This window comes from Panthera tigris, chromosome A1, assembly GCF_018350195.1.
Source record: "Panthera tigris isolate Pti1 chromosome A1, P.tigris_Pti1_mat1.1, whole genome shotgun sequence".
NCBI classification, from domain to species: domain Eukaryota; kingdom Metazoa; phylum Chordata; class Mammalia; order Carnivora; family Felidae; genus Panthera; species Panthera tigris.
The window spans coordinates 50,734,052-50,761,718 of record NC_056660.1 but is presented as its reverse complement, the minus strand read 5'-3'; the positions used below and the strand labels follow the sequence as shown (position 1 = coordinate 50,761,718).

Sequence of the window (27,667 nt, the reverse complement as noted above, 5' to 3'; positions counted from 1 at the left end):
GTGTGACTTTCAACACAATAGCTAATATTTGGCAATTTTATTACTTTTAGTTTTTCTACCCTTCATATTTCAACTTTAATAAAATAAACTATATTGGCTTACTTAAAAATATACATATAAGTATGTGCCATCATAAACTCATATTACATTGAAACTTTAGGAAAATATAAAAATCTAAGTTTTCATCATTGTGTGTTTAGTTTATTTTTTTATTCTCGTTATATATGAAGTTCTGAAGTTTTTTGCTAATGAAAAATATCATTTGTAGCAGATACTATGAATGGTAGATAACTTAAAAGTGACTAAAACCTTAAATTTTAATGATTTGTTTCCTTTCCATCAATATATCTTTATATTTTGCCCATCTAATTAATATTTTCATTTACCTACTTAGATTCCTTAAATGCATACTGACTGAAATAGAAAATTTACTATATATATAGTTCCACAAAATTAGATAACTGAATGTTTATGGAAATCAAAACAACCTTGTGATATTTTTTCAGTGTTACCAGTGTGTACTTACAAACATTGATGTAATATCAACCAAGTTTTAGGTAGAAAGCAGTAGATATTGCAAGTTGGGAATAGGGACAATTGATATTGAACATTAATACCATGATTTCTAATCATATTGAAACTACTGTATTAGTTTCTTAAAATTTAGTTTACAGTATGTTTAAAGCATCATATTTACAGTATGTCCTGTGTCTAAAATAGGAAAAAACAATCAAATTTTTCTTAACAAATACAAGTGTCCTCTTGCCTATTGACCTCAGGTGACGTTCCCAGAATGTGTACGGTGGATGACAATCGAGTTTGACCCCCAGTGTGGCACTGCGCAGTCAGAAGATGTCCTCCGTTTATTGATTCCTGTCAGAACTGTTCAGAATTCAGGATATGGACCAAAATTGACATCTGTTCATGAAAATCTTAACTCCTGGATAGAATTAAAGAAATTTTCAGGGTCCTCTGGGTGGCCTACTATGGTTTTAGTGTTGCCAGGTAAGTTGTTTTTTTATTTTCTGTTTTATATGGTAAAATATATGCATTTATGACAATTATGTTTAGTAAGGATACAACATTGAAAACGTTTACAAACATTGAGAAGAATTTCTTCAAGACCTACTATGCATCTGGAGTGCACTTGAGTAGTGAAGAAGACTCTAGACAGAGGGCATAACACGACTGAGTTTTCAAAGAGAGAATGTCATGAGGATCTTGTGAAAAAAGTTTAGCTTGACCAAAGCAGAGGGTTAATATTGAGGAGTAGATGTCTGTATAGTTGGGAACAAACTATGGAAGAAGTGAATTTGATCTTTTATTTTCCCAATAAGTGCTAGACTTTGAGAACTTAGGGCTTCTTCCACTCAAGAGAATTGGTGAAACACCTCACGTACTGAGTTACATTAAAGCTGTTGTTTTTAGTTCTTCAGGCTTGAGGATGTGTGTGTGTTGGGCGGCGGGGGGGGAGTGTCAGAGATAGAAAGCATTTTTTTATTGCTATTGCTAATGTTTTCCTTTCAAAGAAAGTTTGTAAATTATTAAAACTGCATGTAGTCTGTTGTGTTTTTAACCAGTTAACCATAAATATTCTTGTGATTCCCCAAATTCATAGCCTGTTTGAATTCAGAAGCTTTTGTCTTCTAGTCTGACCTGCCTTGTTTGTTTGTAAGGAGCCAGGTTAGAGGATTGCTTACTGACTGAAACAGAAAAGGCTAACTAACCTAGGTTACCCTAGAAATAGATAATTGAAAAACGATTGCTCATGTAACATGAAGGTAGAACATTTGATTGAGGAGAGCTTGATCATAAAGAAAAATAACAATTCACTTGAGATGATTCTGTTGTTGGCTAGAGTTGTTTTTAGCAATTATATTCAAGTAGATACAGGAACACCCCCCACCCCCAAAAAGCCTGGGCTTTTTAATAACTGATTTGTATTGCTACCTATCTTGAGATAGATAAAAGGGAAACTTTAATAAAGTCATTTCAGATTTTGAACTCAATGTTAGCTTTTTTTTCTTAGGAAATGAAGCCCTTTTTTCATTGGAGACTGCATCAGATTATGTGAAAGATGACAAAGCTTCTTTCTATGGTTTTAAATGTTTTGCAATTGGATATGAGTTTAGCCCTGGACCTGATGAGGTAGGAATGAATTATCTTCTCATTGTGTTAAGATTGTGTTTCTGAAGGCTGCTATTGACTAAAGTTGTGTTTGCTGCCTATGTTCACGAAGCCTGAAATTTAAAGAATATAATTTAAAATACCTTGTAGTTTAATTTTGTGTAGTGTTTTTTGTTTTTTAGTGTTTTGTTTGTTTGTTTGTTTGTTTGTTTTTGCTACTTTTAATACATGAAGAGAATAGAGTCTGCAACAGAAATTATAATTGTACCTGCTCCAAACCTGCTCAGGTGGCTGTACCTTTCTGAGTAAAAAATAGAATCTGCTTTCCCAATGGGACCAATTTAGTTTCTATTCTAAATGTTTCAAATCACACAATAAAACAAAATCAAGGTGAAAAAAATGATCATGTTACTTCAAAGTAATGAATGACAAATTCTTTGGAATGCACCTGTAGACCTGGACCTTATAACATGCAGTAGACATTTTATTGACCCTCCTCCACTCTTAATTTAACCACTAGTTGACCTGTTCTTTCTGGTTTCAAAAGTTATGCTTGGATGCAAATCACATTTTGTTGATAATCCACATTATCTTCCAAATATTTTATCCTCCAAATATTTTTTTAAAGCAGCTCATTTTATCTTATTTTCATTTCATTTCACTTCATTTCATTTATTTTATTTTATTTTTGTGATTCTCCAGGGTGTCATTCAGTTGGAAAAAGAATTAGCCAATCTTGGCGGAGTTTGTGCAGCTGCTTTGATGAAAAAGGATCTAGCACTTCCTATTGGTAAGTCTGGTCAAGTATTAGGTGTTTTTGATTTTGTTAAAAATTTCAAGGGTAGAATATGTTTATTTTAGGGCATTCTGAAATAAATTAGCAAAATGAATTCAATAGTCCCATACATTCATGAGTAATAACTGTTTAATATGCTGGTAGTTTGGGTTTTCTGTACTGAAGATTGAAGAGTATCCTCTAGTCTTTTCTATTCACACACAGACATGCACACAAACCCTTCTTAGGCACATACACGCTGTGTGTCAGACACTGGGTTAAACATTAGATACATAATATTAAACCAAAAGTTTTGAGATAATTTCTTAAATATCCTTGTGGACATATCAACTAGACAGTTGGATATTCATTGCCTGACGCTCAGGGCACAAGTCAAAGGAAATGTCATTTGAACATAGTTGAAATTTAAAGGCATGGGACCATGTGAAAGATGAGCTAGGAAGAGAATGCAAATGAGAAAGAGAAGATAGCCCAGGATCAGAGGTGGGACTGCCAAAGTGTCAAAAATGGACAGAATGGGAGGAAGAGCACATAAAAAATACTGGTACAGCAGCGAAGGAGGTAGGCGTAAAACCAGGAAAATGGACATTGATGGGATTTTTTAATGTAGTTGAGAAGTCAATTAAAATCTACCATTGGATGGAGAGACTTGTTGGTTACATATATGCTCAATAAGAAATATATCAGTGAGATGAGAGAAACATAAGGCCTTTAGAGTAGAGGGAGAGAATGGATGGTCAGAAAAGAGACGCAGGTTAAATATAGATAGCTCTTTAGAAGAATTTTCCTGTGAAGCACAGGAGAGAAATGAGGTATTGGCAGGAACAATACCTCTTTATAAAATGATACAAATTTGTGTGGTATGTGAATCAATTTATGATCAGGATGGTAAAGATGAAACTAAGGTTAGAAATATTTACTGATTCTATGATGCTTAGACGTGGTTTAACATTTATCTTCACAGTGTTTGGGAGTAAAAGACATTATTATTGTATTTCCCCAGTTCTCACCCTCAGAAGTTCATTTGTAGCTCCTCCCTCGAAGACTACCCTTTCCACCTCATCCCTCCTTCCTCCCTTCTCATTCTCTGCTCTTTTCTTCCTTCCTTTTTTCCTGCTCCCTTCCATGCTTCTCAGTTCCCCTGCTCCTACTTAATGTTGACACAGGTATGAGGAAGTGAGACATGTTGTGTTCTCTTTATATGAAGGAAATGGGTGTAGCCTTTGGAGGAAATTTGTTATTTCCTCCAAAGGAAATTTGGGGGAAATTTGTTCAAATTTTACATGCCGTATACTTTTTGATACAGCAATTTTTGTATGTACTTGTACAAATGCTTAAAAAATATATGTTGTAAGAGAGATATTAATATAGCAGTGCTTGTGATTGTAAAACATAGAAGCAACTAAAATATCTGTCAGTTGGAAACTGGTTAAATAAGTAATGATACATACAAGGGGAATACATGAGACTGTTAAAAAACAACAACAAAAAGAGATTTCTATGTTCTGACCAAGAAAAATTCCTAATTATGTTAACTGAGAAAAGTTTCAGAAGAGGGTCCCATTCTTCGTGAATATTATGTTATATATATATAATAATATATGTGTATGTGTGCATGAGTATATATGTTGACACACACACACATGTACTTATTTGCACACAAAGTTTCTTGAATAATACATAAACTGTTGACATTTTATTTTCAGAAGGAGGTAGGTAGGAGAATTTTTCATTCTACACTTCTGCAAAATTTGAATATTTCCTTTTGAACATGTATTACCTTAGTAATAGTTTTTAAATTAATTAAACTATCAAAGCAAATTCAATAAATATGGTTGGTTTTTTTTTAATGTTGCTTTATTTTTGAAGGCAAGAGATCCAGAGCATGAGCAGAGAGGAGCAGAGAGAGAGGGACACACAGAATCTGAAGCAGGCCTCAGGCTCTGAGCTGTCAGCACAGAACCCACAATGGGGCTTGAATTCACAAACCATGAGATCATGACCTGAGATGAAGTCGGACGCTTAACCGACTGATCCACACAGGTGCCCCTAAATATGTTTTATATGAAGCAATAAAGGAGAAAATGGATGGAGGATACACTCACTATCTTATGTTTTCCTGTAAATTACTCTTTTTACTAAAGATATAGATAGCTCTTGTATAAGATAACCAAAATAAAAAGGCCCAGATTCTGAGTAACTAGTTCCTTCATTTTGGGAGGTAGAGGGGAATTTGAATACACTAAATTCAAAAGTGCACATTTATATGCCTAAATGTAGTGTGTGTGTGTGTGTGTGTATTGCACATCACTTGGTAGATACCTTTTGAGTATTGCCTTGAGAATTAATAGCCTTATATTTACACTGAAATATACATTTTAAAACATAAAGCACTGAGACTGATCCAGAGTGATAATAGTTCTTTCCAATCTGGAATATCAGAATTGTGAAAAAGGTGTGAATAAATGCAGAGGACTAGAGAGTTAAACTAAGTGAGGTGTCTGGGTGGCTCAGAGGGTTAAGCATCCTACTCTTGATTTCGGCTCAGGTCATGATCTTGCGGTTCATGAGTTCAAGCCCCATGTCCAGCTCTGCGCTGACAACATGGAGCCTGCTTGAGATTCTCTCTCTCTCTCTCTCTCTCTCTCTGCCCCCCTCTCTTTGCACCTCCCCTGCTCTTGCTCTCAAAATAAATACATAAAGTAAAAAAAAAAAAAAGTTAAACTAAGTATTAATATATGTTACTAAAACTTTTCATTTACACAACAGGTAATGAATTAGAGGAAGATCTTGAAATTCTTGAAGAGGCTGCATTGCAGGTATTGTCACAAACATCGTAAGGATAAATTTGTACATTGATTTGAAAGCAGTATTTTCATTCAGATCAACCTTATTTTTCTTGAATATAGGGCTTTCATTAAGTACTTCATTCTGTTTATTGACAGATAATACATAACTTATAATATCTTGATAGGAGAAACCCAGGTGAGTCCTTGCTGTGATGCATGGAGGTTGTTAAATCTGAAGTGAACATAAATCCTGCCAGAGAAGGAAGTTACCAAGTGCCAAGGGTTTAGGGAAGGGCTTTGCAGAGCTGTTGACATTTAAATTGGATCTCAAAAGTTTTATTTACCGGTCAGAAAAAGAGGGAAATGGGTGTTAGTAGTAGTAATTTAAATAATTTCTATAGAGTATTTTATTGTATCTTTAATATTATCTGTTTTTAGCATTTACATTTTGAGGTCAGTATTCTCTCTTGCATCTTATAGTTACAATAACTGAAGTTCAAGGAAGTTCTGTGACTTGTCTAAGAATTCAGCTAATTAGGAGACAGAGGCTAGTATCCAGGTCAACTGTTACCTATAGCTGGTTGTTTCATCTTATTCACTTCCCAAGGTGAATTGATCATAGCAGTAATAATAAAAACAAACATTTATTTGATCCTGACCTTATCAAGTACTATTCCAAACACTTGGCATATTTTAACTCATTTAGTCCTCATAGTGGCCCCATGAATGAGAAACTCTTACTTTCCATTTACAAGGAGGCATAGAGTGCTTAGGTAACTTGCCCAGAATCACATAGCTAGTAAGCAGCTGGCTAGAATTTGACCTCTGGCAATTGGGTGACAAAGTCCATGATCTTGATTACTATGCTCCAATTATAGAGAGCCCTGGTATCCTCAATAATGTTAAGAAACTTCTACGTTTTAAAAACCCACCAGCTTTTGTTTTTGTTTTTTTCTGGTTTTTTTTTTTTTAATTGTTTTTAACGTTTATTTATTTTTGAGACAGGGAGAGACAGAGCATGAACAGGGGAGGGTCAGAGAGAGGGAGACACAGAATCTGAAGCAGGCTCCAGGCTCTGAGCTGTCAGTACAGAGCCCGACGCGGGGCCAGAACTCACAGACTGCAAGATCATGACCTGAGCTGAAGTCGGCCGCCTAACCGACTGAGCCACCCAGGAGCCCCTGTTTTTGTTTTTAAAAAAGAGTTAAATTTTTGTACTTTAAGATAGAAAAATAAAAATTCAATAGAGATTTAATAAATACAGTATGTATTTTTGTACTTTAAGGTAAAAAAATAAAAATTCAATAGAGATTTAATAAATACAGTATGTATCAGACAGCATTCTAATTAAAGAGAACCATCAAGGAGTTCATATGTTATTTATCCTTACAGAGATTATAATGGTTTATAAAATGTCATTTAGGCCTGATACAAAGAGATGTTTATTGTGCTTCTGTTAAAGACAAAAACCCTCATATCCCAGATTGCCCACATTTTTGGCACATAAGGTAGATGTCATGTGGTCTAATACCTACTACTTGTTAGGCAGCATAGTGTGCACTTTGTATGTGTTATATAATTTAAATTTTGCAGTAACTACAGAAGAGAGATATTATTTGATTACCAGTTTATACATTTTGCAGATTCAGGAATGGTGTGTAACCTCTTAGCTCAAGAGTACACAGCAGTGCTTGTCTAAAAGTCAGGAATTGAACTCAAATCTGTTTGATTTTAAAGATCATGATTTTTGAAATTGTATATCTCAGAGAATGCAGAAGGTACTGTTGTATAAGTGTCATAGTAGTGGAAGCATAATCTTCTTGTATGAAAAATATTTTGTTTCAAAATTTATAACATAGTCATTAAAAAGTTTCTAGAGTTTCAGCATTTAAAGCAGATCTTTCAAAAAGGTAAAGTTTGCTTGTCAGGTCAGTGAAAACTAAAATTTCAGTTGTTATCTGCCTCTTTTTCTTAATTTTAATTGAGGCTTAGACAGACTAATGGAGTTTATGTGCAGCCACAGTCAGGCTTGTATCCACATGTTGTCCAAGGCAGGACCTTGGTAGCCACCCAACTAAGAGAGCAAAGATAATCCACCCATGAAAGATGCCACTAATGGGGACACAAAAGATGAGAGGCCTCCACAGCTGCCTGCAGAAGGGAACCCTGGCCCAGTAGAGCGAGAGGAGATGCACCTTCTCAACCTGCACGTCTCTGACATTACTTGTTTTGGTGGGAGGAAGGAGGCTGGAAGTACTATCCCATATTTTTCCCTCTTGGAGGTTTGTTTTATACTTTGTAGGCTACAGGAGCACTGGGGCATGGAGAGAAAATGCTTTCCCTGAAGAGGCCTACCTAAAATTGTGTGAAAGTTCAAGAAACTCATGTAATTAAAATTGTATGTTTTCAAATACATGAATATTGTCTTTTACCCAACAGGTGTGCAAAACCCATTCTGGTATTCTTGGAAAGGGTTTAGCTCTTTCTCATTCACCAACTATATTAGAGGCACTTGAAGGAAACTTACCACTTCAAATCCAAAGCAATGAACAGTCCTTTCTGGATGATTTTATTGCCTGTGTTCCAGGATCAAGTGGTGGGAGGCTTGCAAGGTAATGTGCTTTAAGTGCTACAGTGACTTATTTCAGGGCATGCCTCACTCTTCATTTCTGAAGAGAAATGAAAGGGAAAGATGTTAAAATGAAGCCGGAAAAATCTGGTTTATGTGTTTTGAACTTGCCGAAGTATAAAATGGTAAATATTTTAAAATATCTTTAAAGTATATGGTAGTTGTTAGTTGATTATTTTAAAGTTTCCTAGGTGAACTTTTATTTATTTAAAAAATAGATGGAGCACATGGAATAATTGAGAGGTCTAGGAATTTTAGACTAAACTTAAATTTATCACCGTATGTTATTTTAATATGATTTCTTATAAAACCTACAAATAATACAAATATATTTAGAATTTTAATGAAATCATTTGGGGTTATAGAGTTCTCATTTATCTTGTTGCTATTTTTTTTTTTTTTATGAAAAGAAAAAATATGCTGGCTTGTGTGATTTTACTAGTAAATATAGAAGTCTAACTTCTTCCCATTTCTAATTTTAAAAATAAAGAGGTTCCTCTTTAGTTTTGAAAAATCAAAATGGTGATTGGAGAATAGGGAATTTTTTTAAGTCAGCCTCACTGCTAACTTTGTGGACATCTTTACATAAAACATGACAGAATTACTTGTAACTTATCTCCCAGGACAACTTGAATGTAGATCATGGAATGAATTCAAGAATGAATATCTTGGGGCACCTGGGTGGCTCAGTCAGTTAAGTGCCTGACTTCAGCTCAGGTCATGATCTCGCATCTTGTGGGTTCAAGCCCTGCTTCAGGCTCTGCACTGACAGCTCAGAGCCTGGAGCCTACTTCAGACTCCTTGTCTCCCTCTCTCTCTGCCCCTCCCCCACTTGTGCACACTCTCTCTCAAAAATAAATAAGCATTTAAAAAAAAAGATTATCCGTTTCTCCTATTAAAAAAAAAGAAGAATGGGTATCCCAAAGTGTAGAAATTTGGCAAAATTTACATGGAAGGGAAGGTAATAGGGAAGATAGTTGAGACACTGGATGAACAGGAGATGAACAGTACATCTTTAACCTAACTGTTCTCAGGCAGCAGAATGCCATTACTATCACTGCTTTTACAGATGAGTTGTTCTTTCTCAGATTTTCAGGCTGGCAAATCTGGGCAGACCTCCCTCAGTAAGCATGAGTGTACTGGGACTTCAAATATACACAACCTAAATTTGTTTTCTTGGTTATTTTGTGTCAGCTGTAGTTAAAATTTCAAGTTTTCTGATTTTAAAATTATTTCTATTTACAAAAACATCAGAAACCTCCTGTACTTTGTCATATATTTTTAATGAATGCGTCACTGACAATTTGCAAGGGAGACACTTGTGATTGTCACTGAATTGGAAATGAAGATATTATTTGGTACAAGTGTTACTCATTTGGCTTAATTTCATGTTAATCATTGAAGGTATTTATGAGTGTTTACTTTTTTGCTTGTTTTTTCATCACTGCTAGGTGGCTTCAACCAGATTCCTATGCTGATCCTCAGAAAACATCTTTGATCCTGAACAAGGATGATATTCGTTGTGGTTGGCCTACCACCATAACTGTTCAAACAAAAGACCAATATGGGGATGTAGTACATGTTCCCAATATGAAGGTAATTATATCAGAATTAAATTAATAGTCATCAAAGCACTATTATTACTAACAAAATTTTAGAAAAAGCAAGTGTTTAGAGTCCACTTGCAGTACTGTCTTTATATTTGTCAATAGAGGAAGCTGAAAAATTGTGTAAGGACTTATATTAATTAGCACCTAATTTTCCAAGTTATTATTTTTTTTAATGTTTATTTTTAGAAAGAGACAGATGGTGAGCGGGGGAGGGGCAGAGAGAGTGTGGGAAGCACAGAATCTGAAGCTGACTCCAGACGCCGAGCTTAGCACAGAGCCTGATTGGGGGGCGGCGGGGGGTGAGGGGGGCTTGATCTCATGAACCGCAAGATCATGACCTGAGCTGAAGTCGGACACTTAACCAACTGAACCACACAGGCACCCTCCAAGTTATATGTTTTATTGTTTGTTTTTTACATTTAGCTGGGAGATAGAGTGATTCAAGGGAAGGATAAAAAAGTGTTCATATATGCACACAGAGGGAAGGCCTTTAATATAAAGTGGTTGAATAAATCGATGAAGGAACACATTTTAAAATTTTGTATATTTTTTTTTTTACTTTTTTTTAAATGTTTTATTTTATTTTTGAGAGACAGAGAGAGACAGAGCATGGGGTGGGGGGGGGTGGAGCAGAGAGAGAGGGAGACAATATCTGAACCAGGGTCCAGGCTCCATGCTGTCAGCACAGAGCCCAACATGGGGCTCAAACCCACAAACTGTGAGATCATGACCTGAGCTAAAGTCAGACGCCTAACCAACTGAGCCACCCAGGCGCCCTGTATGTATTTTTTAAAAGACACTAATACATTCTGTGTTTGGTACTATTGAAACAACATTTAATTTAAAATATAATATTGATACATATTAAATTAGAAATGATGGCAGTTCCTCAAAAAGTTAAAAATAGAATACCCGACGATCTAGTAAACACTGTTGGGTATTTACCCAAAAAATACAAAACACTAATACAGAGGGATACATACACCCATGTATTTACTGCAGCATTATTTACAGTAGCCAAATTATGGAAGCAGTCCAAGTGTCCATCAGTAGATGAATGGATAAAGAAATGGATTTTAAAAATGGATATATACACACACAATGGAATATTATTATTCAGCCATAAAAAAGAATGAAATCTTGCTATTTGCAACAACATAGATGGAGCTAGAGAGTATAATGCTGAACGAAATAAGTCCGAGAAAGACAAATATTAAATGATTCCATATGTGAAATTTGAGAATCAAAACAAAGGAGGTTGTTGGAAGATGGAGGCATAAGAGAGCGCTAGGCTCACCTCGTCCAGCTGATCACTTAGATTCCACCCACACCTGCCTAAATAATCCAGAAAACTGCCAGATGTCTAGCAGAACAGACTCTCCAGAGCCAAGTGTAGATAAGAGGCCCCCAGAAGACGGTAGGAAGGGTGGAGAGGTGGTGTGTGCTACACAGACTGGCAGGAGGGAGCAGGGGCGGTGGAGGGGCAGCCCGTCTGGCAAGGCAGAGCCCCCAAAGTCTGGCTTGCAAAAGTGGAGGGGCCAGAATCCGTGAGTTCTGACAGCCAGTGGGACTTAACATCTGGAATATTAAAAGTCAATAGCTCTGCTTGGAGAGCGGGAAGGCAAGAGGACATTGGGAGGGAGAGTTGTTGAGCCAGGGAAAACAGACCTCAGCTCCGTGGGGAATAAAGGCGCTGGCAAACGCCATCTCCCTCTCCCATCCCTCAGCTGTAATCCCAAATGGAACCAGTTCCCATCACCCAACTTGCTTGCACCCCACAAACACCCAACGCTGTGCTTCTGTGGATCCATCCCTCCATCGGGTCTGCCTCCCCCCTGGTGCTACAGGGCCCTCCCGCAGGAGACCACCAAAGCAAAGCAAGCTAAGCCTGCCCCTCCCGCCCCTGTGCACCTTGCGGATCCACCCTGGCTAATACGCCAGATCCCATCAAAGCAGCACCACAAGCCTGGCAGTGTGCAAGTAGCCCAGACAGGGGCCACACCACTCCACAGTGAGTCCTGCCCCTGGGAGAGGGGAAGATAAGGTACACACCAGTCTGCCTGTGGCCCCAGCCATGGGCTGGGGACAGACATCAGGTCTGACTGTGGGCCCCGCCCACCAACACAAGTTACTCCAGACAGCACAGGGGAAGTGCCCTGCAGTTCCACGCCACCCCAGGGACTATCCAAAATGAGGAAGCAGAAAAACTCTCCTCAAAAGAAACTCCAGGAAGTAGCAACAGCTAATGAATAGATAAAAAACAATTTAAGCAATATAACGGAACAAGAATTTAGAATAATAGTCATAAAATTAATCACTGTGCTTGAAAAAAGCATACAGGACAGCAGAGAATCTATTGCTACAGAAATCAAGGGACTAAAAAATAGTCACGAGGAACTAAAAACTGCTATAAATGAGGTGCAAAATAAAATGGAGGCAGCCATAGCATGGATTGAAGAGGCAGAGGAGAGAATAGGTGAATTAGAAGATAAAATTATGGAAAAAGAGGAAGCTGACAAAAAGAGATAAAAAGAAAAATCCAGGAGTTTGAGGGGAGAATTAGAGAACTAAGTGACACAATCAAACAGAACAATATCTGTATAATAGGAATTCCAGAAGAGAAAGAGAAAGGGGCTGAAGGTGTACTTGAACAAATCACTGTTGAGAACTTCCCTGACCTGGGGAAGGAAAAAGGCATTGAAATCCAAGAGGCACAGAGAATTCCCTTCAGATGTAACTTGAATGGATCTTCTGCACGACATATCATAGTGAAACTGGCAAATACGAGGATAAAGAGAAAATTCTGAAAGCAGCTAGGGCTAAATATGCTCTAACTTATAAAGGGAGACCCATAAGACTAGTGGCAGACCTATCTACTGAAACTTGGCAGGCCAGAAAGGAATGGCAGGAAATCTTCAATGTGTTGAACAGAAAAAATATGCAGCCGAGAATCCTTTACCCAGCAAGTCTGTCATTCAGAATAGAAGGAGAGATAAAGGTTTTCCCAAACAAACACAAACTGAAGGAATTCATCACCACTAAACCAACCCTACAAGAGATCTTAAGGGGGATTCTGTGAGTAAAATGTTGCAAGGACCACAAAGTACCAGAGACATCACTACAAGCATGAAACCTTCAGACTCTACAATGACTCTAAATCCATATCTTTCAATAATAACACTGAATATAAACAGACTAAATGCTCCAACCAAAAGACATAGGGTATCACAATGGATAAAAACCAAGACCCATCTATTTGCTGTCTACAAGAGACTCATTTTACACCTGAGGACACCTTCAGATTGAAAGTGAGGAGATGGAGAAGTATCTATCATGCTACTGCAAGTCAGAAGAAAGCTGGAATAGCCATACTTACATCAGACAAACTAGACTTTAAATTAAAGGCGGTAACAAGAGATGAAGAAGGGCATTATATAATAATTACAGGGTCTATCCATCAGGAAGAGCTAACAATTAAAAATGTCTATGAGCCGAATACAGGAGCCCCCAAATACATAAAACAGTTAATTACAAACATAAGCAACTTTATTGGTAAGAATGTGGTCATTGCAGGGGCCTTTAATACCCCACTTACAGCAATGGATAGATCATCTAGACACAGGATCAATAAAGAAACAAGGGTCCTGAATGATACATTGGATAAGATGGACTTGACGGTTATATTTAGAACTCTGCATCCCAAAGCAACAGAATATACTTTCTTCTCGAGTGCACATGGAACATTCTCCAAGAGAGATCACATACTGGGCCACAAAACAGCCCTTCATAAGCATAAAATAACTGAGATCATAGCATGCACACTTTCAGACCACAATGCTATGAACCTTGAAATCAACCACAGGAAAAAGTCTGGAAAACCTCCAAAAGCATGGAGGTTAAAGAACACCCCACTAAAGAATGAATGGGTCAACCAGGCAATTAGAGAAGAAATTTAAAAATATATGGAAACAAATGAAGATGAAAATACAACAATCCAAATGCTTTGGGGTGCAGCGAAGGCAGTCCTGAGAGGAAAATACATTGCAATCCAGGCCTATCTTAAGAAACAAGAAAAATCCCAGATACAAAATCTAACAGCACACCTAAAGGAAATAGAAGCAGAACAGCAAAGACACCCCAAACCCAGCAGAAGAAGAGAAATAATAAAGATCAGAGCAGAAATAATATAGAATCTAAAAAAAAAACTGTAGAGCAGATCAATGAAACCAAGAGTTGGTTTTTTGAAAAAATAAACAAAATTGATAAACCTGTAGTGAGGCTTCTCAAAAAGAAAAGGGAGATGACCCAAATAGATAAAATCATGAATGAAAATGGAATTACTACAACCAATCCCTCAGAAATACAAGCAATTATCAGGGAATACTATGAAAGATTATATGCCAACAAACTGGACAACCTGGAAGAAATGGACAAATTCCTAAGCACCTACACACTTCCAAAACTCATACAGGAAGAAATAGAAAACTTGAACAAAGTTCAGCAAATAAATTGAATCAGTTATCAAAAATCTCCCAACAAGGGGCACCCGGGTGGCTCGGTCGGTTAAGCGTCTGACTTCAGCTCAGGTCATGATTTCGCAGTCCGTGAATTCGAGCCCCGCATCGGGCTCTGTGCTGACAGCTCAGAGCCTGGAGCCTGTTTCGGATTCTGTGTCTCCCTCTCTCTCTGCCCCTCCCCTGTTCATGCTCTGTCTCTCTCTGTCTCAAAAATAAATAAACGTTAAAAAAAATTTTTTTTTTTTTAAATCTCCCAACAAGAGTCCAGGACCAGATGGCTTCCCTGGGGAATTCTACCAGACATTTAAAGCAGAGATAATACCTATCCTTCTCAAGCTGTTCCAAAAAATAGAAAGGGAAGGAAAACTTCCAGACTCATTCTATGAAGCCAGCATTACTTTGATTCCCAAACCAGACAGAGACCCAGCAAAAAAAAGAGAACTACAGGGCAATATCCCTGATGAATACGGACGCAAAAATCCTCAACAAGATACTAGCAAATCGAATTCAACAGCATATAAAAAGAATTATTTACCATAATCAAGTGGGATTCATTCCTGGGCTGCAGGGCTGGTTCAACATTCGCAAATCAATCAATGTGATACATCACATTAATAAAAGAAAAGAACCATATGGTCCTGTCAATCGATGCAGAAAAAGCATTTGACAAAATTCAGCATCCTTTCTTAATAAAAACCCTTGAGAAAGTCGGGATAGAAGGAACATACTTAAACATCATAAAAGCCATTTATGAAAAGCCCACAGCTAATATCATCCTCAATGGGGAAAAAACTGAGAGCTTTCCTCCTGAGATCAGGAACATGACAGGGATGTCCACTCTCACTGCTGTTTGTTAACATAGTATTGGAAGTTCTAGCATCAGCAATCAGACAACCAAAGGAAATCAAATGTATCAAAATTGGCAAAGATGAAGTCAAGCTTTCACTTTTTGCAGATGACATGATATTGTATATGGAAAATCTGACAGACTCCACCAAAAGTCTGCTAGAACTGATACATGAATTCAGCAAAGTCACAGGATACAAAATCAATGTACAGAAATCAGTTGCATTCTTATACACTAATAATGAAGCAACAGAAAGACAAAGAAACTGATCCCATCCACAATTGCACCAAGAAGCATAAAATACCTAGGAATAAACCTGACCAAAGATGTAAAAGATCTGTATGCTGAAAACTATAGAAAGCTTATGGAGGAAATTGAAGAAGACACAAAGAAATGGAAAAACATTCCATGCTCATGCATTGGAAGAATAAATATTGTTAAAATGTCAATTCTACCCAAAGCTATCTGCACATTCAATGCAATCCCAATCAAAATTGCACCAGCATTCTTCTTGAAGCTAGAACAAGCAATCCTAAAATTTATATGGAACCACAAAAGACCCCGAATAGCCAAAGTAATTTTGAAGAAGAAGACCAAAGCAGGAGGCATCACAATCCCAGACTTTAGCCTCTACTACAAATCTGTAATCATCAAGACAGCATGGTATTGGCACAAAAACAGACACATAGACCAATGGAATAGAATAGAAACCCCAGAATTAGACCCACAAAAAAAATCTTTGACAAAGCAGGAAAGAATATCCAATGGAAAACATACAGTCTCTTTAACAAATGGTGCTGGGAGAGCTGGACAGCAACATGCAGAAGAATGACACTAGACCACTTTCTTACACCATTCACAAAAATAAACTCAAAATGGATAAAGGGCCTGAATGTGAGACAGGAAACCATCAAAACCCTAGAGGAGGAAGCCAGAAAAAAACCTCTCTAACCTCAGCCGCAGCAATTTCTTACTTGACACATCCCCAAAGGCAAGGGAATTAAAAGCAAAAATGAACTACTGGGACCTCATGAAGATAGAAAGCTTCTGCACTGCAGAGGAAACAGTCAACAAAACTAAAAGGCAACCAACAGAATGGGAAAAGATATTTGCAAATGACATATCGGACAAAGGGCTAGTATCCAAAATCTATAAAGAACTCACCAAACTCCACACCCGAAAAACAAATAATCCAGTGAAGAAATGGGCAGAAAACACGAATAGACACTTCTCTAAGGAAGACATCCAGATGGCCAACAGGCACATGAAAACATGCTCAACGTCACTCCTCATCAGGGAAATACAAATCAAAACCACACTCAGATATCACCTCACGCCAGTCAGGGTGGCTAAAATGAACACATCTGGAGACTGTAGATGCTGGCGAGGACGTGGAGAAACGGGAACCCTCTTGCACTGTTGGTGGGAATGGAAACTGGTGCAGCCACTCTGGAAAAACAGTGTAGAGGTTCCTCAAAAATTAAAAATAGACCTACCCTATGACCCAGCAATAGCACTGCTAGGAATTTACCCAAGGGATAGAGGACTACTGATGCATAGGGGCACTTGTACCCCAATGTTTATAGCAGCACTTTCAACAATAGCCAAATTATGGAAAGAGCCTAAATGTCCATCAACTGATGAATGGATAAAGAAATTGTGGTTTATGTGCACAATGGAATGCTACCGTGGCAATGAGAAAGAATGAAATATGGCCTTTTGTAACAACGTGGATGGAACTGGAGAGTATTATGCTAAATGAAATAAGTCATACCGAGAAAGACAGATACCGTATGTTTTCACTCCTGTGTGGATCCTGAGAAACTTAACAGAACACCATGGGGGAGGGGAAGGAAAAAAATAATAAGGTTAGAGAGGGAAGGAGGCAAAGCATAAGAGACTCTTAAAAACTGAGAACAAACTGAGGTTTGATGGGGGGTGGGAGGGAGGACAGAGTGGGTGATGGGCATTGAGGAAGGCACCTGTTGGGATGAGCACTGGCTGTTGTATGGAAACCAATTTGACAATAAATTTCATATTAAAAAAAATAAAAATAAAAGAATCAAAACAAAGGAAGAGAAAAGAGAGACAAAGCAGGAAATAGACTCTTAACTGTAGACAACAAACTGATCGTTACCAATGGGGAGATTGGTGGGGGATTGGATGAAATAGGTGAAGGGGATTAAGAATAAGTACACTGTGTGATGAGCACTGAGTAAAGGACAGAATTGTTGAATCACTGTATTGTACGTCCGAAACTAATATAACACAGTATGTTAACTATACTGAAATTAGAATTTAAAACTTAATAAAAAAATTAGGAATACATGAATTTGGATGGTAAAAGAATGAGGAATGGAAATAGTCATGTGTTGTATTAATGAATATAGTTAGTTGGATACCTCTTACCTGAGACTTTAATTAATGACATTTTAAAGCATATTGCAATGCAGAAAATGAATCCATTGTGATCTAATGTATTAATGTAAATATCTCATTTAAAATTTTTATTTCTAAAAAAATTTATATTGAATGAAAATTTGTATAGGCAATCCCCAGCTAGCCCCACCCTTTCCCATATGTATTACAAAGCGATTTGGTTGTTTGGAGTTTAGAGTTCATTAATCCACAAAATCTTTTTCACTCATAGAGTAGTTTATAACAGAAAGCAAAATACCTGTCATTCTATAGTATTTCGGTATTCTTAGAGTATAAAATTGTTCAGTGATTCACTTCAAGGTTTATAGTACACAAGCAAATGTACTGATGCTAATTTACTTAGGGTAAATACTGTTGTTTAAATAAGGATTAAATAAAAATATGTCAAAAAGTAGTGGCTATCATTTAAAAATCAAATGTCTTTAAGTTTGAAAGCACTTACTTTTTATCTTTCCCCCTCCCCTTTTTTTTTATTACATTTAAAGTTTTAAACTTTTAATGATGGCAGTGTATATGAGCTGACGATTTTACTATATACTTTTAAACTTCTGTGTTTTAAATATAAGGTGGGTTTGGGACACCTGGGTGGCTCATTCGGTTAAGCACCGGATTTTGGCTCAGGTCATGATCGCGCGGTTCGTGAGTTCGAGCCCCGTATCCGGCTCTGTGCTGACAGCTCAGAGCCTAGAGTCTGTTTCAGATTCTGTCTCCCTCTCTCTTTGCCCCTCCTCTGTTTGTGCTCTGCTTCTGTGTCTCTCAAAAATAAATAAACATTTAAAAATAAAATAAAATAAAGTACATACAAGATGGGTTTGTAATATTTCCGGGACATTATGTTGATCCAGATTTCTTTTATTATGTGTTATTTTTTAAGATTTCTCAATGGACTACATTTTCTTTGCAGAACAGCTAAACTTGAAATTAGTGCTTAAAATATATGGAGATGGGGCACCTGGTTGGCTCAGTCAGTTAAGCATCCAGACTCTTGATTTTGGCTCAGGTCATGATCTTACAGCATGTGAGATTGAGTCCTGCATCAGACTCTGGGCTGACAGTACAGAGCCTGCTTGGGATATTCTCTTTCTCTCTCTCTCTCTCTCTCTCTCTCTCTCTATTCGTCTCTCTGCCTCTCCCCTGCTTGCACATGTGTGCACACTTCTCTATCAAAATAAATAAACATTTAAAAATAAATGAAATATGTGGCGATTGTGGGAAAGCCTTTTTACTTGAATTAGCTGATAAATAATTTAATGTTAAGAATTTGAGAATTCAGTGTAGATTCATTCTACTCTTCTGTACTGTATTAATGGCGGCGTTTGTTTTTATTTTACGTTTTTATATCTGTGATGATTTCTCCCAAAAGCCAAGGCTTCTTTTACACTGTGTTTGCAAGATTCATTCTGTGGAACTAGCTCGAGGTCACTCTGGCACACCTTTGAAGGGAATGCCCAACATGGACCAGTGATCACCTAAAATTTATGGAGTTGTGGGTCCATACTTGTAAATTGCTTCTTTTAATGTGTCATAGGCAATTATATACTAATAGCATTTGTTTTTTATAACATCATGGTTAGGTGGAAGTGAAAGCCGTTCCTGTTTCTCAGAAAAAACCATCTTTACAACAAGAGCAAGTGAAGAAAACTCAAAGGCTGCCTGGCAGTCCTGCAGTAGCAGCAGCACCTTCCAACACCGATATGACTTTTGGCGGGCTGGCCTCACCGAAGCTGGACGTGTCGTACGAGCCAATGATAGTGAAGGAGGCTCGATACATTGCCATAACAATGATGAAGGTAATTTATTTTTCTTATCAGGAACATTTTCTTTTTCACCATTTATCCCCTTAACAAACATTTCAGTGATCCAAACGCACACACAGAGTTACAGGTCTAGAGAGCTGTCAGTAGATGCAAAACGTGTAATATTTTTTTTAGGGTGATTTATTTTCTTACAAAGAGGATTTTCACTTATTTTTTGGCAATGTCTAGGGGGATTACCGATAATAGATCAAGTTAATACAATCAGAGATTGAGATGATTGAAAACTGAATTTCATTTGCTGCAAATGTATTTGTCTACTTTCAGTTTCCATTTCTCCTGGAACATAGCCCTTCAGGAATTCAGTTTAGTTAGGCCCCCTTTGATTTTTGGGTTCTCTCACATGCCAACCTCATTTCGTTGGGTTTCCTACTTGAGGTTTTCTTGTTCTTTGATGCCCTTAGACAGATATTTTAAATATTTGGTGCAGCTTTTTTAGTTCTCTTTAGGGGTAATGTTAGACTAAATTAGCAAGTTGTGCATTAGTTAAAACAGGAGTTAGGAATTTTGCCAGTAACGGAGACCAGTGGTGAGCCATTGAACCCTTTCAGTTAGAGCAATGTCACGGTTATATTTGTGTTTCATAAAGGTCATGATGGAATATGGAGAATAATTGGACAGATAATCATAAGGCATGGTTAGGTTTGAGTCTCTTTAGGAGACTATTGACGTAATGTGGTATGATGTGCTAATCCCTTGACTTAGTGAGAATAGATTCAAAAGATATTTAGTATCAGTAGGACTTGGTGGCTGAAGGGAATGGAGTAAAGGGAAGGAAGAATTAAAAGATGAAGTTCCAGTTTGACCTTACATAGTAAGATTGATAATGCTGGAGGAGGAGCAGGTTTTGGTTGAGGAAGGTAATAGTTTTGAATGTGCTGGGTTTTGGATAACTCTGAAATATCCATGCAAAGATATGTAAAAGGAAGTTGGTTGTGCAAACCTGAAGTGATTATAGTCTGACCTCAAGAAAAGAACTTGAGAGTAATTAGCACTGATTACTCATGATATCGTAGAAGTAAATGATATCTATCTTCCATGGTGAGTGAAGGGAGAAGTTCCAGGACAGAATCTGGATAAACACCAGTATTGGTGATTCTCAAATTTTGGGGTACATTAGAATCATCTGGAACACTTATTTAAAAAGGAGATTTTCCAGTAATCTGAAGATTTAGATTCAATAGGTCTAGAGAGAAGCTCAAGAATTTTCATATTAAACAAATATGCAGAGTGATTCAAATCAAAACCTACACTTTTGAGAAACATTGATTTACAAGACAGGTTAAAGGGGAAAAAAAGGAAAGAAAAAGAAAAAAAAACCACATTGATAAGAATATTAGCCAAAGAGATAAGACATTAAGCTAGGGCCAGTGTATACTTTTTCCGCTTTTCCTACCACTTTCCTTACGGTAACTCATATAATCCTCACAACAGCCCTATAAATTACTGTTTTTGTTCCCATTTACATGTGTGGAAACTGAAGCACAGAGAGAGATTTAGTAACTTGTTCAAGGTCACACAATTGGCAGTAAGTCCCAATCCATGTTTGATTTTCCTGACTTCTTCCCCCAACTACCTTATGGCATGTCTTGAAAGTAAAGAGCAGTTTGGGAAGAATTGACAGTGTTCTGCTGCAGAAGTGAAGTTTTGAAAAGGATCTAGCAACATTGAATTCATCAATGATCTCGGCAGAGCAGTTTTAGAGGCATGGTAGGTTTGTGAGTTTATAGATGCAGAGGAAGTGAAAGTAAAGACAAACAAGTATAGATCAGGTCTTTCAAGATGTTAGGTTATAAAAAGAAACAGAGGATATAGAATTGAGTGAAGGCTTTAGAATTTGGGATGAATAGAGAAAGGCTTAGATGTTTTAATGCTGTTGAGAAGACAGTCAAGAGGAAGGAAACCAGGAAGATAGTCCAAGAGAGATGAAAATAGGGTCTAGAGCTCCAGAGGAGGGGTGGGCCTTAAATAGGAGCATTGCCTCTTGCACCTTACCAGGAGAGGGAAGAGAAAGTAATTTATACAGATGCTAGTTAATTTGTAGGTTGTGTAACCAAAAGAATTATTTAAGATCGTAATTATATGTTGGAGATAGGAGTGATGCATGTTAGGGTCAGGATTTGAAACAAAGAGGGAGAAATGAAATGGTCATTGTGGAGAATAAAAGAGAACTGATAAGGAAAGATTTATCGGCCATCCTTGAAGAATCAGATGAAACTAAAGATCATGTATGAACAATGCAGTGTGTGTCATATGAACATGGATAAGGTAATCAGTTGGATTGATTCCGCATTGAAGTTTTGTCAGGGAGCTCCACAAATGAATAGCGAGAGAAGGGAGTTCAGCAGATAGTGGTTACAGAAAGGACAGTGGAACCTAATTTGTTTGGAAAGGAAGATCCAGAGAGAAGGAGTTGGGGTGAGAAGGACTGGTAGTCTAAGAATAGATAAACTAAGGGTCACTGAGGCAGAAACTGTGAGCAGCCATTTTGTTTTGATTCAAAGAACAATTCTATGGAATCTCACAGGTCTATGACATTTGGTGTGAGAGGCTGAAGGAGAGTTGAAGTGAAGTTTGTTGAGGGTGAAGAAACAAGGGAGCTAAAAAGCTGGAGTCTTGGATGAGTTAGTTGTCCACTGACTTAAAGAATTCAAAGATAAACATTCTCATCCATTTTTCATTTTTATTTAAGGGATTTACTTTCTGGTCCCCTTACCTCCCAATCATTCCTTTAGTTTCCTGTGAACATGATTCTGTTTGTATAATTTATTTTGAAAGTCCAGTTACCAGAACCAGATTCAGTATTGCAAGACTGTTCTCAGTCGCCTAGGGTTAGAGCATTTATAGAAAATCATTCCCACACTGTCTTTTGGAGACAGCAGTGTGTGTTCCAAGAAAGAGATTTTCTTCTATCAGCCATTCACACACACTGTGTGCTACTCAATAGTCAGCCAAATATTGTGGAGGATGGAGAAATGAAATATGATCTGTTCTTTGATTATTAAATGTAATAATGTGTATTTTGAGGGAAAGTGGTAGAGCAGAAAACATTGTGCTGGGAATCTGGAACCCTGGGTTTTCCTGTTGGACCTAACCGTAAGGGCATATTTTTCATTTGTAACTTTGTAGTAAGTGAAAGCAGCTAGATCTTTTCTAAATCACACTATGAAAACAGAAAGGGTGGGATGAAGGATGGAGATTTGTGACTGGTGTGGGTGTGCCTCTCTTTACTGTAAGTACAGTAGAAGTTACAAGTGAATGAACTGTTGCAGAACGTTACCTGAACCTTGAAAGATAATGGTTAATTTGGCAATGTTACAGGGGTACAAAAATACTGGGAATAATGTGACAAGTTTCAGGTACTTACAGCCCATTTTTGTCTTTGCATTTCACGATAATTTCTTCCAGACTTTTGTTATTTTTATTAAGAAACAGATTGTTCTACAGGTCCAGTTGCACCAATCTGTGTATTATGGATTCATATCCCGTTTTGGTTATATCAGTTACAAATCCCCTTCTCCTGTTCTTTCATATCCTTGCCCTTTATTTATAGTGTGTGTTTGGGAGAAAGCTAAAATGTTAATGTACTCAAAAGATAATATCTTTTTTTTTCCCTCTTAATTTGTTGATGGTTTGTTTGTTACATTCAGGTCTTTAACACACCTAGAATTTATTTTTGTAAATGATGTGATGCAGGTAATCGATTTTTTTCTTTTTCTTCTATATGGACAACCAGGTGTCTCAGCACCATTTATTGAATGTTCTATCACTATCTTAAGAATGTTTCTTTTTTTTTAATGTTTTTATTTTATTTTTGAAAGAGAGAGACAGAGACAGAGAACAAGTGGGGGAGGGGCAGAGAGAGACAGAATCTGAAGCAGGCTCCAGGCTTCCAGCTGTCAGCACAGAGCCCGACCCAGGGCTCAAACTCACGGGCCGCGAGATCATGACCTGAGGCCTAAATCAGATGCCCAGTGACTGAGCCACCCAGGCACCCCAAGAATGTTTCTAATGAAGGGAGCCTGTGATGGCTTAGTTGGTTAAGTGTCCAACTCTTGATTTCAGCTCAGCTCATAATCTCACAGTGGTGAGATTGAGCCCTGTGTTGGGTTCTGGGCTGACAGTGCAAAGTCTGCTTGGGATTCTGTCTCCACCCCTCCCCCACATGCGCATGTGCATGTTCGTTCTCTCTCTCTCTCTCTCTCTCTCTCTCTCTCTCCCTCTCTCAAAATAAATAAACTTTTTTTTTTTTAAAGAATATTTCTAATGAGTTATTGGTCTTGATGGATTTATTTACCTCCCTGGATTCTTATTGGTCTCTTTCTTAAAGGTTTATGAAAATTACTCATTTGAAGAACTGCGTTTTGCATCACCAACTCCTAAAAGGTAAGGATCATTTTTGTAACACATAGCCAAGATGTATATTGTCAACTGCTTGCAACTAAAATCATCCTGCATTCCAACTTTATTTTCCATAATAGATATTTTATATCATTTTTAAATTTCCAGTAGATTTACCCCAGATTTTATAATGTGTAGATTTGCAAATAGAATGTATTTATCTCCAGTTATAATACTGCCAATATGGTAAATAATAGTAAGGTATTACAGAAAGAATAATTAGTATCTAAAAAGATATATATTGGCTTGTTTAGAGTTGGTTAGTTTGTTTTTCCATTTTTTTTTTCTTCTCTCCTTCACCTAATAAGTCACAGAGCAATTTCAGTGTATGTTGTAGTTGTATTTTCAGTTATGAGGTCTTAATTTTTCAGCCTCTGAGTAATTTTAACTCCATATTTAAGCATATTTTTTGACTTGCTGTTTTATTTGCTTGTTAGAAGTACTTTTTAAAATGAATGCCTTGAAAGAATTATTAGATAGGTTGTACCATAAAACTTAGAAAAAGCTCCAAGGTGAACCTGAAAAAAATACTTATATGTTTCTATTATATCACGTATCACATGACTTGTAAGAAATTAACAGGTTACTATGACTTTATTCTAATATGTATTAAAAATAGTTTTAATGCACAATCTAGAAAGTTTTCTATAAAAATAGCCAAGTTTTGAGAACATATCTTGGTCTAGAAAAAGGAAAGTAGCATTTTGTCTTTGGCTTAATTTTACTTACAAAATGTCCATATAGTGAAAGCAGGTGATTTTTATAAAATAAATATGAGCTGTATAGATTTACTGCATGTTAAATAAGAAAAAACTGGCCATTTGCCAATAAATAGGTTTTCATATACATTTGACATTTTAAACCTAACTAAAATAGTCTCCTGTCTAAGTCAATGAATTATTTATTCAGCAATATTGTTAAGCATCCACTTCGTGAAAGGCACTGATAACAGGCTCTGGGATACTTTTATGAACAAAATAGACAAGGTACTCGTTCTTATTACGTTTATATTCCTGTGGAGAAACAAACTATAAATAAGTAAACAAAATAGGAATAATAAGTAAAGTTATTTGATGGAGAGTGATGGGGATGGGACAGGGCACCAGAAGTATTGGGTGACAGCAAAGGCCTATTTGAGGAGGTGGTTTTTGATTGCAGAGCTGGATGGTAGTTGGCCATGTTAAGATTTGGAGGAAGTTCATTCTAGGTAGAGGAAATCGAGGATGGACAGAGCTGGATGTGTTTGAGGAACGGAAGGAGAGTGGAGCAGGAGAATAGTGAGCAAGAAGAAAAATGGTTGAGGACGAGGTCAGAGAGCTAGGTGATGGCCTTGTTATATAGGGACTGGTAGCCTGTGTTAAAGAGTTTCGCTTTTCTTCTGTGTGGATTAATTTGGTGGGTTTTAAGGAGGAGAATGAGACACTGTGATGTATAGTTTTTAAAAGATCATTCTGGTTACTCTTTGGAGAATGAATTACAGGGGAGCAGGAGTGGGAACAGAGAGATGAGTTAGACACTGTTAGGTGGCTTGGACTAGAGGTGGGTGGGAGTTAGAAGTGGAAATGAAGAGTGGATGGATTTGGGATATACTTAGAAGATGAAGCCAATAGCCTTGCTGTCAGAAAGGAAATAGGAAGTGAAAGAAAGAGAAGATCCAGAGTGATTATAGATTTCTTCAGCTTCAGCAGTAGTATAGAATATATAGCAGTATAGCAGTATGGGAGCTGTCCGACTTTGGCCTGCAGACTGTATTAGGCCTGTTTTTGTAAAGAAAGTTAGGTTAGAACATAGTCTTACTCATTAGCTTATATACTGTCTTTGGCTGCTTTTCACGCTACAGTGGTGGAGTTAAATAGTGTGACAAAGACTGTTTGGCACAATAGACTAAAATATTACAGAAAATGTTACTGATCTCTGGTATAGAGTATCATGATTTTTATGAAGACCAAAGAGTCCGAAATGAGCAGGTGTTTTTTTGCTCTCTTTTGTTGGGTGCTGTGCGAGTAAGAAATAAGAGTTCTTTGGATATGTTAAAGTTGAGATGCCAAGATGCCTCTTGGTTATCTAAGTGGAGATATTTCAGTTTGAAATTCAGAGGAGAAATAAAATTCGGAGTCATCTATATTGAGATGGTGTTTAAAGCTGAGGACTGGGGGCGCCTGGGTGGCTCAGTCAGTTAAGCGTCCGACTTCAGCTCAGGTCACGATCTCACGGTCCGGGAGTTCGAGCCCCACGTCGGGCTCTGGGCTGATGGCTCAGAGCCTGGAGCCTGATTCCGATTCTGTGTCTCCCTCTCTCTCTGCCCCTCCCCTGTTAATGCTCTGTCTCTCTCTGTCTCAAAAATAAATAAACGTTAAAAATAAAAATTAAAAAAAATATATAAAATAAAGCTGAGGACTGGATGAATGGTCAACTAGAAAGATGCTATTGAAAGAAAAAAAGAACTAGACCCAAATCCTTGGACATTCCTTAAGTTAAAAGCGGTGGTCAGAAGTGAGAGAGCCAGCAAAACACTAAGAAACAGTGGCCAGTGAGGGGAATGTTGTGGAAGCAAAACGAATATATTTCAAGAAAGTAGGAGATTTCAGCTCTCAAATGCTACTGAGAGATTGCTGAGGATAAAGAAACGACCGTTAGATTTGGGGTCATTGATGACTGACATGAGCAGTTGCAATGAAGTGGTGAGAACAAAGGCCTAATCAGGATAAGTTGTGGGAGAGAATTGGAAATGAGGAAATGGAGAGGGTGATTGTAGACAGTTCTTTAGATGAGTTTGAAATAAATGGGAAAAGGGACATGAGACCTTATTAGGTCCCATATATCAAGGGATGTTTAAGGTAGTGTTTAAGATGGAAGATTCTGAAGTTTGTATAGAAATGAGATGGAAATAGAAATGATTCAGGAAAGTGGGAGAAATTGATGATGAGTGAGAGAGAGAAAGGTAATTATAGCGTGGAAGTGTTGATGGAAGGAGATTCATAGCACAAATGAAGGGGTGGCTTCGAACAAGACCTAGGGCACTTCTTGCATTATAACAGGAGAGAAGATAGAGAAATAGAAAGTAGGTTTATTAATCTGAATGCAACTTTGGAGTTGTATCTAACTGCTTCTGTTTCTCAGTGAAAAATGATAAGGTCATGATCATCTGAGAGGAAGGAAGAAGGGTGATGGAGGCTTGAGGAGAGAAAGAAAAAATGAAATTCAGTCATTTTGGAGGGTAGGAAAACATACTATCGCAGGGCAATAGGATTGACATTCATTGTAAATAATACCATTAGAAATTACGTTAATGATGTTGTCAGCTGTTTAACCAGAAGTAAATTTTCCAATATCCATCTTATTTCTTTTCAGACCCAGTGAGAATATGCTGATCCGTGTCAATAACGATGGCACTTATTGTGCAAATTGGACTCCAGGGGCTATTGGACTCTACACTATTCATGTGACCATTGATGGCATTGAAATAGGTATTCTTTTTTTTTTTTTTTAAGTTATGGTTACTTACTGCAAACAACTAGACAGAATTGTCTTTCTAATTTTCTCCTTAACTTGTATCATAGATATGGACAATTTTCATTACTTATTTGGGGCTTCATTTCCTCATTTACGATGAGTACTTAATTAGTACCTTCATAACATTTCAAAATTTTCTAATAATTTATAGTATCATTATAGCTCTCATGACTCCCCCCTCCATT

At 37.3% G+C, this 27,667-nt stretch overlaps 1 protein-coding gene across 13 annotated transcripts in view; it reads left to right on the top strand.

Moving 5' to 3' along the window:
* MYCBP2 (MYC binding protein 2) overlaps nucleotides 1-27,667 on the top strand; it is a 283,680-nt gene that overhangs the window by 169,069 nt on the left and 86,944 nt on the right. For all 13 annotated transcript variants that reach the window (XM_042978630.1, XM_042978658.1, XM_042978633.1 and 10 more), the window contains 9 exons: nucleotides 780-1,005; nucleotides 2,030-2,148; nucleotides 2,830-2,917; nucleotides 5,693-5,742; nucleotides 8,152-8,324; nucleotides 9,793-9,937; nucleotides 19,329-19,544; nucleotides 23,899-23,954; nucleotides 27,321-27,436. In XM_042978630.1, coding sequence (XP_042834564.1) covers nucleotides 780-1,005; nucleotides 2,030-2,148; nucleotides 2,830-2,917; nucleotides 5,693-5,742; nucleotides 8,152-8,324; nucleotides 9,793-9,937; nucleotides 19,329-19,544; nucleotides 23,899-23,954; nucleotides 27,321-27,436 — 1,189 coding nt within the window. The remainder of the gene's footprint in view (nucleotides 1-779; nucleotides 1,006-2,029; nucleotides 2,149-2,829; nucleotides 2,918-5,692; nucleotides 5,743-8,151; nucleotides 8,325-9,792; nucleotides 9,938-19,328; nucleotides 19,545-23,898; nucleotides 23,955-27,320; nucleotides 27,437-27,667) is intronic.